Raw genomic sequence first — 12,664 nt, 5'->3', positions numbered from 1 at the left:
AATTCAACTGTGAATCCCCCTGGTCCTGGGCTTTGTTTGATTGGTAAGCTCTTAACTACTGCCTCAATTTTAAAACTTGTTATTGTTCTATTCAGGGATTTGACTTCTTCCTAGTTTAGTCTTGGGAGGGTGTGTGTGTCCAGGAATTTTTCCATTTCTTCAAGATTTTCTAGTTTATTTGCACAGAGGTGTTTATAGTATTCTCTGAGGGAAGTTTGTATTTCTGTGTGATCAGTGGTGATATCCCCTTTATCATTTTTTATTGTGTCTATTTGATTCTTCTCTCTTTTCTTCTTTATTAGTCTTGCTAGCGGTCTATCTATTTTGTTAATCTTTTCAAAAAGCCACCTTCTGGATTCATTGATTTTTTTTTGAAGGGTTTTTCGTTTCTCTATCTCCTTCAGTTCTGCTCTGAGCTTAGTTATTTCTTGTCTTCTGCTAGCTTTTGAATTTGTTTGCTCTTGCTTCTCTAGTTCTTTTAATTGTGATGTTAAGGTGTTGATTTTAGATTTTTCTCGGTTTCTGATGTGAGCATTTAGTGCTATACATTTCCCTCCAAACACTGCTTTAGCTGTGTCCCAGAGATTCTGGTATGTTGTGTCTTTGTTCTCATTGGTTTCAAATAACTTATTTATTTCTGTCTTTATTTTGTTATTTACCCAGTAGTCATTCAGGAGCAGATTGTTCAGTTTCCATGTAGTTTTGCAGTTTTGAGTGAGTTTCTTAATCCTGAGTTCTAATTTGATTGCACTGTGGTCTGAGAGACTGTTCATTATGATTTCCATTCTTTTGCATTTCCTGAGGAGGGTTTTGCTTCCAATTATGTGGTCGATTTTAGAATAAGTGCTGTGTGGTGCTGAGAAGAATGTATATTTTGTTGATTTGGGGTGGAGAGTTTTGTAGATGTCTATTAGGTCCTCTTGGTCCAGAGCTGAGTTCAAGTACTGAATATCCTTGTTAATTTTCTGTCTCATTGATCTAATATTGACAGTGGGGTGTAAAGTCTCCCACTATTATTGTGTGGAAGTCTAAGTGTCTTTGTACATCTCTGAGAACTTGCTTTATGAATATGGATGCTCCTGAATTGGGTGCATATATATTTAGGATAGCTAGGTCTTCTTGTTGCATTGATCCCTTTACCAATATATAATGCCATTCTTTGTCTTTTTTGATATTTATTGGTTTAAAGTCTGTTTTATCAGAGACTAGCATTGCAACCCGATTTTTTTTTTTTTTTGCTCTCCATTTGCTTGGTAAATATTCCTCCATCCCTTTATTTTGAGCCTATGTGTGTACATGAGGCTAGGTCTCCTGAATATGGCACATCGATAGGTCTTGACTTTTTATCCAACTTGCCAGTTGTGTCTTTTAATTGGAGCATTTAGCCCATTTACATTTAAGGTTAATACTGTTATGTGTGAATTTGATCCTGTCATCATGATGCTAGCTGGTTATTTTGCACATTAGTTGATGCAGTTTCTTCATAGTGTCATAGGTCTTTATATTTTCGTGTGTTTTTGCAGTGGCTAGTACCAGTTTTTCCTTTCCATATTTAGTGCTTCCTTCAGGAGCTCTTGTAAGGTATGCCTGGTGGTGACAAAATCCCTCAGCATTTGCTTGTCTGTAAAGAATTTTATTTCTCCTTTACTTATGAAACTTAGTTTGGCTGGGTATGAAATTCTGAGTTGAAAATTCTTTTATTTAAAATGTTGAATATTGGCTCCCACTGTGTTCTGGCTTGTAGGGTTTCTGCAGAGAGATCTGTTGTTAGTCTGATGGGCTTCTCTTTGTAGATGACCTAGCTTTTCTCTCTGGCTGCCCTTAACATTTTTTCCTTCATTTTAACCTTGGAGAATCTGATGGTTATGTGTCTTGTGGTTGCTCTTCTCGAGGATATCTTAGTGGTGTACTCTGTATTTCCCGAATTTGAATGTTGGCCTGTCTTGCTGGGTTGGGGAAGTTCTCCTGGATAATATCCTGAAATTTTTTTTTTACTTTGCTTCCATTCTCTTCATCATTTTGAGATACACCAATGAATCGTAGGTTTGGTCTTTTCACAGAGTCCCATATTTCTTGGAGGCTTTGTTCATTCCTTTTCATTCTGTTTTCTCTAATCTTGTCTTCATGTCTTATTTCATTAAGTTGATCTTCAAACTCTGATATTCTTCCTTCTGCTTGATTGATTTGGCTATTGATACTTGTGTATGCTGTATGAAGTTCTTGTGCTGTGTTTTTCAGCTCCATCAGTTCATTTATGTTCTTCTCTAAACTGATTATTCTAGTTAGCAGTTCCTGTAACCTGTTATCAAGGTTCTTAGCTTCCTTGCATTGCATTAAAACATGCTCCTTTAGCTCAGAGGAGTTTGTTGTTACCCACCTTCTGAAGCCTACTTCTGTCAATTCGTCAAACTCATTCTCATTCTCTATCTTGTTTTGTGCCCTTGCTGGAGAGGAGCCTTGATCCTTTGTAAGAGAAGAGATATTTTGGCTTTTGGAATTTGCAGCATTTTTGTGCTGGTTATTCCTCATCTTTGTGGATTTATCTACCTTTGCTCTTTGATGCTGATGACTTCTGGATGTGGTTTTTGGGTGGGTGTCCTTTTTGTTGATGTTGATGTTATTGCTTTCTGTTTGTTAGTTTTTCTTTTAACAGTCAGGCCCCTCTTCTTCAGATCTGCTGGAGTTTTCTGAAGGTCCAGTCCAGACCCTGTTTTCTTGGGTATCACCAGCAGAGGCTGCAGAACAGCAAAGATTGCTGCCTGCTCCTTCCTCCAGAACCTTCGTCCCAGAGAGGCACCAGCCTTATGTCAGCTGGAGCTCTACTGTATGAGGTGTCTGTCAACCCCTGATGGGACGTGCCTCCCAGTCAGGAGGCACAGGGGTCAGGGACCCACTTGAGGAGGCAGTCTGTCCCTTATCAGAGCTTAAACGTTGTGCTGGGAGATCCACTGCTCTCTTCAGAGCCAGCAGGTGGGAACGTTTTTAAGTCTGCTGAAACTGCACCCACAACCGCCCCTTCGCCCAGGTGTTCTGTCCCAGGGAGATGGAGATGGTAATTTTATCCGTAAGCCCCTGACTGGGGCTGCTGCCTTTTCTTCAGAGATGCCCTGTCCAGTGAGAAGGAATCTAGAGAGGCACTCTGGCCACAGCCATTTTGCCGTGCAGTGGTGAGTTCTGCCCAATCTGAACTTCTGGGCTTCCTCAACACTGTCAGGGAAAACCGCCTACTGAAGCCTCAGTAATGGCACACACCGCCCCCCTGCACCAAGCTTGATCATCCAGGTCGACTTCAGACTGCTATGCTGGCAGCGAGAATTTCAAGCCAGTGGTTCTTAGCTTGCTGGGCTTCCTGGGTGTAGGACCCACTGAATGAGACCACTTGGCTCCCTGGCTTCAGTTCCCTTTCCAGGGGAGTGAACAGTTCTGTCTTGCTGGTGTTCCAAGTGCCACTGGGGTAGGAAAAAAAAAAAAGTCCTTCAGCTAGCTTGGTGTCTGCCCAAACAGCTGCCCAGTTTTGTGCTTGAAACCCAGGGCCCTGGTGGTGTAGGCACATGAAGATTCTCCTGGTCTACGGGTTGCAAAAACCGTGGGAAAAGCATAGTATCTGGGCCTGATAGCACAGTCCCTCGTGGCTTCCCTTGGCTAGGGGAGGGAGGTCCCTGGCCCCTTGCACTTCGTGGGTGAGGTGACAACCCACCCTGCTTCTGCTCGTTCTCCATGGTCTGCACCCATTGTCTAACCAGTCCCAATGAGATGAACTGGTCCCTCAGTTGGAAATGCAGAAATCATCCACCTTCTGCATTGGTCTTGCTGGGAGCTGCAGACCGGAGCTTTTCATATTTGGCCATCTTAGTCTGGGTTCTCTTTTTTTGGGTATCTCTATAGCAACACCCCACTTCTATTACCAATTTACTGTATTAGTATGTTCTCATGCTGCTATAAAGAGCTGGCTGAGATTGGGTAATTTATAAAGAAGTTTAATTGACTCACAGTTCTGCAATGCTGGTAGGGGCCTCAAGAAATTTACAATCATGGCAGACGGGGAAGCAAACACATCCTTTACGTGGCAGCAGGAAGAAGAATGAGAGCAAAGTGAAGGCAGAGGCCCTTTATGAAACCATCAGATCTCATGAGAACTTACTCACTATCATGAGAATAGCATGGGGGAAACTTCCCCTGTGATTCAATTACCTCCCTCCGGGTCCCTCCCATGACATATGGGAATTATGGGATTACAATTCAAGGTGAGATTTGGGTGGGGACACAATGCCAAACCATATCATAAGGCAAACACCAAATATTTATTTACCACAAATTGTGATGTTGCTCTTTTGGGTGGATGGGGGAGGGAAAGGAAAATGGAATAAGTGTGTATATATATGTGTGTATGTGTTAACATTTTCTCTTTCCAAATAGGAAATCAATAAACAGTTTACAAAATAAATTCAGCACAATATATATTTTATTTATAAATATGACAATAGAGGTCAGGAGAAAAGCTAGAAGAGTTGATAGTGATTTCTTCTGGGGATTACAATTGAGGGGTGAGGAGATGTAGAGCAAGGTACTGCTATTTTTCTTATATACGCTGTAGAACTTTTTGACTTTTAAAAACGATGTACAAGAGGACTTAAAAAAGTTCATGGGGCCGGGTGTGGTGGCTCACGGCTGTAATCCCAGCACTTTGGGAGGCTGAGGCGGGTAGATCACTTGAGGTCAGGAGTTCAAGACCAGCCTGGCCAACATTGTGAAACCCTATCTCTACTAAAAATACAAAAATTAGCTGGGCATGGTAGTGGGCGCCTGTAATACCAGCTACGCAGGAGGCTGAGGCAGGAAAGTCAATTAAACCCAGGAGGCGGAGGTTGCAGTTAGCCTAGATTGTATCACTGTACTCCAGCCTGGGTGACACAGTGAGAGTCCATCTCAACAACAACAAAACAACAACAAAAACAACAACAAAAAGTTCATGGAAAATGCATATTATGAAAGAAACTACGAATGGATTTTACATTTTCTTTCTACCCAGATAAACTCAATCTAACTTGTTACAATGTGTCTGAGCAGAATCCAATTTGAGGCACTAAGAAGGACAAGGTAGCAGTTTGAAAAGTGCCCCATCACAGCAATACGAATTCTGTTAATATTAAAATTGAAGCAAGAACACACATCAAATTTATGGTTGAGCTTGGTTGGAAGAATGGTGAAATCATTGATACTTTATAAATACATTATGGGGACAATGCCCCAAAGAAATCAGCAGCTTACAAATAGATAACTCATTTTAAGAATGGATGAAACAATGTTGAATACCTTAGTGGCAGATCATCCACGTCAATTCATGAAGAAAAAATTAATTTTTTTCGTGCCTGAATTGCAGAGGACTGACAGTTAACAGCAGAAACATTTATAGCCCACACTATAGAGCTCTTACTTGGTTCAGCACACAGAGTTCTGAATGAAAAATTACAGTCGAGCAAACTTTTCACTCAATGGGTGCCCAAACTGTTGCACCCAGATTAGCTGCAGGTAAGAATAGAGCATTCAATGAAAATTTTAAACAAATGGTATTAAGATCCTGAAGCATTTCTTTGAAGAACTGTAACAGGAGATGAAACATGGCTTTACCAGTATGATTCTGAGTACAAATTACAATCAAAGCAATGGCTACTAAGAGGTGGAAGTGGTCCAGTCAAAGCAAGAGTGGATTGGTCAAGAGCAAATTACCAAAGAGTTTTTTGGGATGCTCAAGACATTTAGCTAGTTGACTTTCTGGAGGGCCAAAGAACAATAACATTTGCTTATGGTGAGTATTTTGAGAATGTTGGCTATAGCTTTAGCAGAAAAAAGCCCAAGGAAGCTTCACCAGAGAGTCCATCTCCATCATGGCAATGCTCCTGCTCCTCCTCTCATCAAACAAAGGCAATTTTGTGAGAGTTTTGATGGGAAATCATTAGACATCCACCTTACAGTCCTGATTTGGATTTTTCTGACTTCTTTTTGTTTCCTTAAAAAATCTGTTAAAAGGCACCCATTTTTCTTAAGTTAATAATGTAAAAAAAGACTGCATTGACATGGTTAAATTTCCAGGACCCTCGATTCTTTAGGGATGGACTATATGGCTGGTATTGTGGTTTATAGAAATGTCTTGATCTTGATGGAGCTTATGTTAAAAAATAAAGTTTATATTTTTTGTTTTTATCTTTTAGTTCCATTTTCCATGAACTTTTGGAAGTCCCCTTGTATATGTGTTAATTTGATAAAAATTAAAACATTATAAAAAAGATATCATGGGGCAAATTAGGGGAAAATTATATTTTAACTAAAATATTTTTGAATTAAAGAAGATTTTTTTTTTTCAGGACCTCTGAGTTTTATTATTACTTAAGTCAGTCTCCCCCAGCATTTGGGGATCAGAGTTTTTTTGTTTGTTTGTTTTGAGACAGAGTCTCGCTCTGTCACCCAGGCTGGAGTGCAGTGGCACGATCTTGGCTCACTGCAACCTCCGCCCCCCGAATTCAATCGATTATTCTTCCTCAGCCTCCTGAGTGGCTGGGACTACTGGCACACATCACCACACCTGGCTAATTTTTATATTTTTAGTCGAGATGGGGTTTCACCATATTGGCCAGGCTGGTCTTGAACTCCTCACCTCATGATCCGCCCGCCTTGGCCTCCCAAAGTGCTGGGATTACAGGCATGAGCCTCCGCGCCTGGCCTGGGGATCAGGGTTTTTAAGAACAACTTAGTGGGTAGGGGAAGCCCATGAGCTGGGAGTGCTGATTGGTCAGGTCAGTGATGAAATCATAGGGAGTAGAAACTGTCTTCTTGTGCTGAATCGGTTGTTGGGTCGGGGCTACAGGATCAGATGAGTCAGTTTATCGATCTGGGTAGTGCCACCTGATCCATTAAGTGCAGGTCTGCAAAATATCTCAAGCACTGATCTTAGGAGCAGTTCAGGTAGGGTCAGAATCTTGTAGCCTTCAGCTGCATGACTCCTAAACTATAATTTCTAATCTCATGGCTAATTTGTTAGTCTTACAAAGGCACTCTAGTCTCCAGGCAAGAAAGAGGCTTATTTTGGGAAAGGCCTGTTATCTTTTTTTAAACTAGAAACTAGAAACTATTCCTCCCAAAGTTAGATCAACCTATGCCCAGGAATGAACAAGGAGAGCTTGGAGGTTAGAAGCAAGATGGAGTTGGTTAGGTCAGGTCTCTCACTGTCTAAGGTGTAATTTTGCAATGGTGGTTTCAATCCCTGTCTTTAGGTTTTATAACTCTTGATCTTAAGGTGTTGGCTAATGAAGGTGGAAAAAGGGTGAAGACTTCTCTAACTTCTTCCTGCTGATCAGGGGCATAGTGGGGGTAGGTGTTGACCCCAAGGTGAGAGGAGTGGAACCACTTTGCAACTGTCTGATCATACTCACACAGGGCAGGCTGGGCTTCCAAGGCTTGCATGTTAAAGGTGTTAGTATTGTCATCTATAGTTTTAGTACAGCATTTAAGGGAATAGCATACCATAAGGTAAATGATGACTCTAGGATAAGGAGTGCAGTTCCCAGTTTTAAAAGTAAAAATCTGAGAGCATTAGTTTGGGAGCTTGTAGCCCACAAAGAATTTAGGATTTTGTCCAAACTGCAGAAAAAAACTCAAGAACAGCTAACAACAGGTGTACTATAGTTTTTTCTTTTGAAGCATAATTTTTCTCTCTCCAGTCTGCATTTTTATTAAAAACAAATCATGATAGAACTAATTTGTTTACAAAATGAGCTTTAGTCTTATTGTAATTGGCCTGATTATTGCATACAGTACAGCAAGATTATTTTTTCACGTAGGCTTTTTAAAATTGGCTTTGGTGAACTCTGTTCCATAAGGAATCTCGGATAAGATTTTTTGAAGCTGAGCCCAGCCATGGGCTTGTACCTCCAATACCTATGAGTTGGGAAAATTCCTCTCCTCTTGAGGTCCCAGGATAACTTGGGGCTCCTAGGCCTGTTAGAAAGTGACATTCTTTACTTACCACAGGTCAGGAACCTTGTACAGGGACTGTGTAGACAGGGTATGAGGCCAGATTTCCCAAGGGGCTGTTATTGGCTCTATAAGTCAACCTCGATTATTTAAAGAAAGTACGCCATTCCAGTCAAAGCCTTGGTAAAATAACCAGTTTCTCCAATTGTGTCCTGTTACAAAAGAAAACAGATTCTTATTGCACTTATGCAAATAACTGTACTGCCATAAGTTGAGAATACTCACAAATAGATTCCAAAGTAGAGAAACAAACATACTCCAAATTTTGTTCATAGGAATGTATTTTACTAGATTGTTAAAAGCTACAAATAGCTCAAAAGAAAAGTTTTCTTGGCTCTGGAAAACTAAAAGGATCAGCAATGTTTTATGCAAAAAAGTGAGAAAAAGATTACTGTGGACAGACACCCCATCATGGGGCTGCCAAACCATTTGGGAGAAAGAAGGAGGCATTGGCAATGCCTAGGATACTCACCAAACCAGACACCTGTAATGGAGTTACAGCTACAGACACTCTGCCATGGAGCTACAGATACCCTGTGAGGGGGCTCCAGTTACGGGATGTCTCACCAGGACTATTTCTGTATTACAGTTAAATCCATGCACATTGGGTGGGCAGCACCCTGCCAAGAGTAGCAGAGTCAGCCCCCAGTCCAAGAGAACTAGGCAGCCACTTGGGCTGGCCTCTGGATCCATTGCCAGAGTGGGGCTACTGAACCATGGGCTGGTAGTCACAAGGGCATTCCTGGACGAGCTCCCAGATTTGTAACCACCCAGTGGGTTCACCTTGCCGCTGCATGGACAGAATCAATTTATCATGATGGGAATTACAATAGAGAAAGAGTAATTTATGCAGAGCCTTCTGTGCAGGAGACTGGAGTTTTATTATTACTGAAATCAGTCTCCAATAGAGTTTGACTAATGAGGTACAGTGGTGTATGCTAAAACCAAGAGAGCACGCAAATGTATTTATAAAGGTCCTGTCCTCATTAACTTCATCAATAGATAAATTTTTGTAAGTCTGCCTTTCAATAATATTATATAGAAAGTGGTAGGCCAGGTGCAGTGGCTCACCCCTGTAATCCCAGCACTTTGGGAGGCTGAGCTGGGTAGATCAGTTGAGGTCAGGAGTTTGAGACCAGCCTGGCCAACATGGTGAAACCCCGTCTGTACTAAAAATACAGAAATTAGCTTGGTGTGGTGGCGTGGGCCTGTAGCCCAGCTACTCAGGAGGCTGAGGCAGGTGAATTGCTTGAACCCAGGAAGTGGAGGTCAACATTGCACCACTGCACTCCAGCCTTGGTGACAGAGTGAGACTCCATCTCAAAGAGAAGGAAAGAAAGACAGTGGTAATTAACTTACTTTTCTGTTATTTGCTGAGAAAAAATGGGGTATAGATGTCAATCCTACAGAGAATTGTAAGTTTTAGAACATACTCATTCACTTGTTGCAATATCTTCAGGATACGGGAAGTTGGGCTTGTTTAATATCTCATATTAAATTTTCTGTTTAACCCTCTGTCTCTCTCTCGACCCCTCCTCCTCTCCTTCCCTTACCCCTGCTTGAAGCTATTATCTGTTAGTGAATTGGGTGTATGCCTAAAATCACAGTCAAAACATCTAAAAAACTAGGATTATAACTGTAGTCTCTTAACTCACAAGAGTATGCTTTTTTCAGTATATCAGTTGCTCAATAAAATTTGTCCCATGAATTTTTAAAAAATCATAATAAAACAGTCTAATATAGTGGATAAATCTATCCGCTTTGGAATCAGGTTCAAATCTCAGTTCTGTAACTTACTAGCTTTGCAACTTGGGTCAAGCAGTGTATCTCTCCAAGCCTCAGTTCCCTCATATGTAATAATATGACATATTAATATCTACTTCAAAAGATTAGATGAGAAGAGTAAAGTACATGACGTGTTTGTGGGTGTGTGTATATAGATATAGCATGCATGGGATATAGTAATTTAATATTTCTATTATTCCTGTAACAATATCTTTTTTATTTTTTTGTTTTGTAGATGCGGCCATCATGGTCTCTTGCTGTGCTATTTCTTGGTCAACTGTTGATTATCAAGTAGCTTTAAGAAAATCCTTGCCTGACAAAAAGCTTCTTAATGGATTATGTCCCAAAGTCACATATCTCTTTTACAAGTTGTTTACATTATTATCGTGGATGCTGAGTGTTGTACTTCTACTATTCTTAAATGTTAAGATTGCTTTATTTCTGTTGTTATTTCTTTGGTTGTTAGGTATAACATGGGCATTTAAAAAGAACACCCAGTTTTGTACTTCTATAAGTATGGAATTCTTATATAGGATTGTTGTTGGATTCATTCTTATCTTTACATTTTTTAATATTAAGGGACAGAATACCAAATGTCCAATGTCTTGTTATTATATTGCTAGGGTACTGGGCACTTTGGGGATATTGACTGTATTCTGGGTTTGCCCCCTCATTATTTTTAATCCAGACTATTTTATACCTATCAGTATAACTATAGTTCTTACTCTTCTTCTTGGAATTCTTTTTCTTATTGTTTATTATGGGACTTTTCACCCAAACAGAAGTGCAGAAACAAAATGTGATGAAATTGATGGAAAACCAGTTCTAAGAGAAAGTAGAATGAGATATTTCCTAATGGAATAAGCTATTCATTTATGATATATATTTTCTTATATTTTGTTTCATTGGTTAGTAAAGAAAATGTGTGTTATGTAGGTGTGTTGTCTCTTATTTTTGCCACCTTTAATTTGAAATTAGTTCTGTGAAATAGGAGATACATAATAGTATTTTATTTTATTATTTTATTTTATTTTTATTTTTTATTTTTTTCAGTTAATCTTTTTTTTTTTTATTATACTTTAGGGTTTTAGGGTACATGTGCACAATGTGCAGGTTTGTTACATATGTATCCATGTGCCATGTTGATTTCCTGCACCCATTAACTCGTCATTTAGCATTAGGTGTATCTCCTAATGCTGTCCCACCCCCCTCCCCCCACCCCACAACAGTCCCTGGAGTGTGATGTTCCCCTTCCTGTGTCCATGAGTTCTCATAGTTCAATTCCCACCTATGAGTGAGAACATGCGGTGTTTGGTTTTTTGTCCTTGCGATAGTTTACTGAGAATGATGTTTTCCAGTTTCATCCATGTCCCTACAAAGGACACGAACTCATCATTTTTTATGGCTGCATAGTATTCCATGGTGTATATGTGCCACATTTTCTTAATCCAGTCTATCGTTGTTGGACATTTGGGTTGGTTCCAACTCTTTGCTATTGTGAATAGTGCCGCAATAAACATACGTGTGTATGTGTCTTTATAGCAGCATGACTTATAGTCCTTTGGGTATATACCCAGTAATGGGATGGCTGGTTCAAATGGTATTTCTAGTTCTAGATCCCTGAGGAATCGCCACACTGACTTCCACAATGGTTGAACTAGTTTACAGTCCCACCAACAGTGTAAAAGTGTTCCTATTTCTCCACATCCTCTCCAGCACCTGTTGTTTCCTGATTTTTTAATGATGGCCATTCTAACTGGTGTGAGATGGTATCTCACTGTGGTTTTGATTTGCATTTCTCTGATGGCCAGTGATGATGAGCATTTCTTCATGTGTTTTTTGGCTGCATAAATGTCTTCTTTTGAGAAGTGTCTGTTCATATCCTCTGCCCACTTTTTGATGGGGTTGTTTGTTTTTTTCTTGTAAATTTGTTTGAGTTCATTGTAGATTCTGGATATTAGCCCTTTGTCAGATGAGTAGGTTGCAAAAATTTTCTCCCATTGTGTAGGTTGCCTGTTCACTCTGATGATAGTTTCTTTTGCTGTGCAGAAGCTCTTTAGTTTAATGAGATCCCATTTGTCGATTTTGGCTTTTGTTGCCATTGCTTTTGGTGTTTTAGACATGAAGTCCTTGCCCACGCCTATGTCCTGAATGGTATTGCCTAGGTTTTCTTGTAGGATTTTAATGGTTTTAGGTCTAACATATAAGTCTTTAATCCATCTTGAATTAATTTTTGTATAAAGTGTAAGGAAGGGATCCAGTTTCAGCTTTCTACATATGGCTAGCTAGTTTTCCCAGCACCATTTATTAAATAGAGAATCCTTTCCCCATTTCTTGTTTTTGTCAGGTTTGTGAAAGATCAGACAGTTGTAGCTATGCGGCATCATTTCTGAGGGCTCTGTTCTGTTCCATTGATCTATGTCTCTGTTGTGGTACCAGTACCATGCTGTTTTGGTTACTGTAGCCTTGTAGTATAGTTTAAAGTCAGGTAGCGTGATGCCTCCAGCTTTGTTCTTTTGGCTTAGGATTGACTTGGCGATGTGGGCTCTTTTTTGGTTCCATATGAACTTTAAAGTAGTTTTTTCCAATTCTGTGAAGAAAGTCATTGGTAGCTTGATGGGGATGGCATTGAATCTATAAATTACCTTGGGCAGTATGGCCATTTTCACGATATTGATTCTTCCAACCCATGAGCATGGAATGTTCTTCCATTTGTTTGTATCCTCTTTTATTTCATTGAGCAGTGGTTTGTAGTTCTCCTTGAAGAGGTCCTTCACATCCCTTGTAAGTTGGGTTCCTAGGTATTTGATTCTCTTTGAAGCAATTGTGAATGGGAGTTCACTCATGATTT

The 12,664-nt window shown here is 40.0% G+C and overlaps 1 protein-coding gene across 16 annotated transcripts in view; it reads left to right on the top strand.

Annotated features, from left to right (window-relative positions):
- Positions 1-10,744, top strand: part of XKR9 (XK related 9) — a 114,120-nt gene extending 103,376 nt beyond the window's left edge. For all 16 annotated transcript variants that reach the window (XM_063612635.1, XM_063612630.1, XM_063612628.1 and 13 more), the window contains one exon: positions 10,049-10,744. In XM_063612635.1, the coding sequence (XP_063468705.1) occupies positions 10,049-10,677 (629 nt within the window). In that variant the 3' untranslated portion in view covers positions 10,678-10,744. The remainder of the gene's footprint in view (positions 1-10,048) is intronic.
- The last annotated feature ends 1,920 nt before the right edge of the window (positions 10,745-12,664 follow it).

This window comes from Symphalangus syndactylus, chromosome 11, assembly GCF_028878055.3.
Source record: "Symphalangus syndactylus isolate Jambi chromosome 11, NHGRI_mSymSyn1-v2.1_pri, whole genome shotgun sequence".
Classification (NCBI taxonomy): domain Eukaryota; kingdom Metazoa; phylum Chordata; class Mammalia; order Primates; family Hylobatidae; genus Symphalangus; species Symphalangus syndactylus.
The sequence above is the reverse complement of the archived record's forward strand: the minus strand, read 5'-3'. Positions and strand labels throughout refer to the sequence as shown.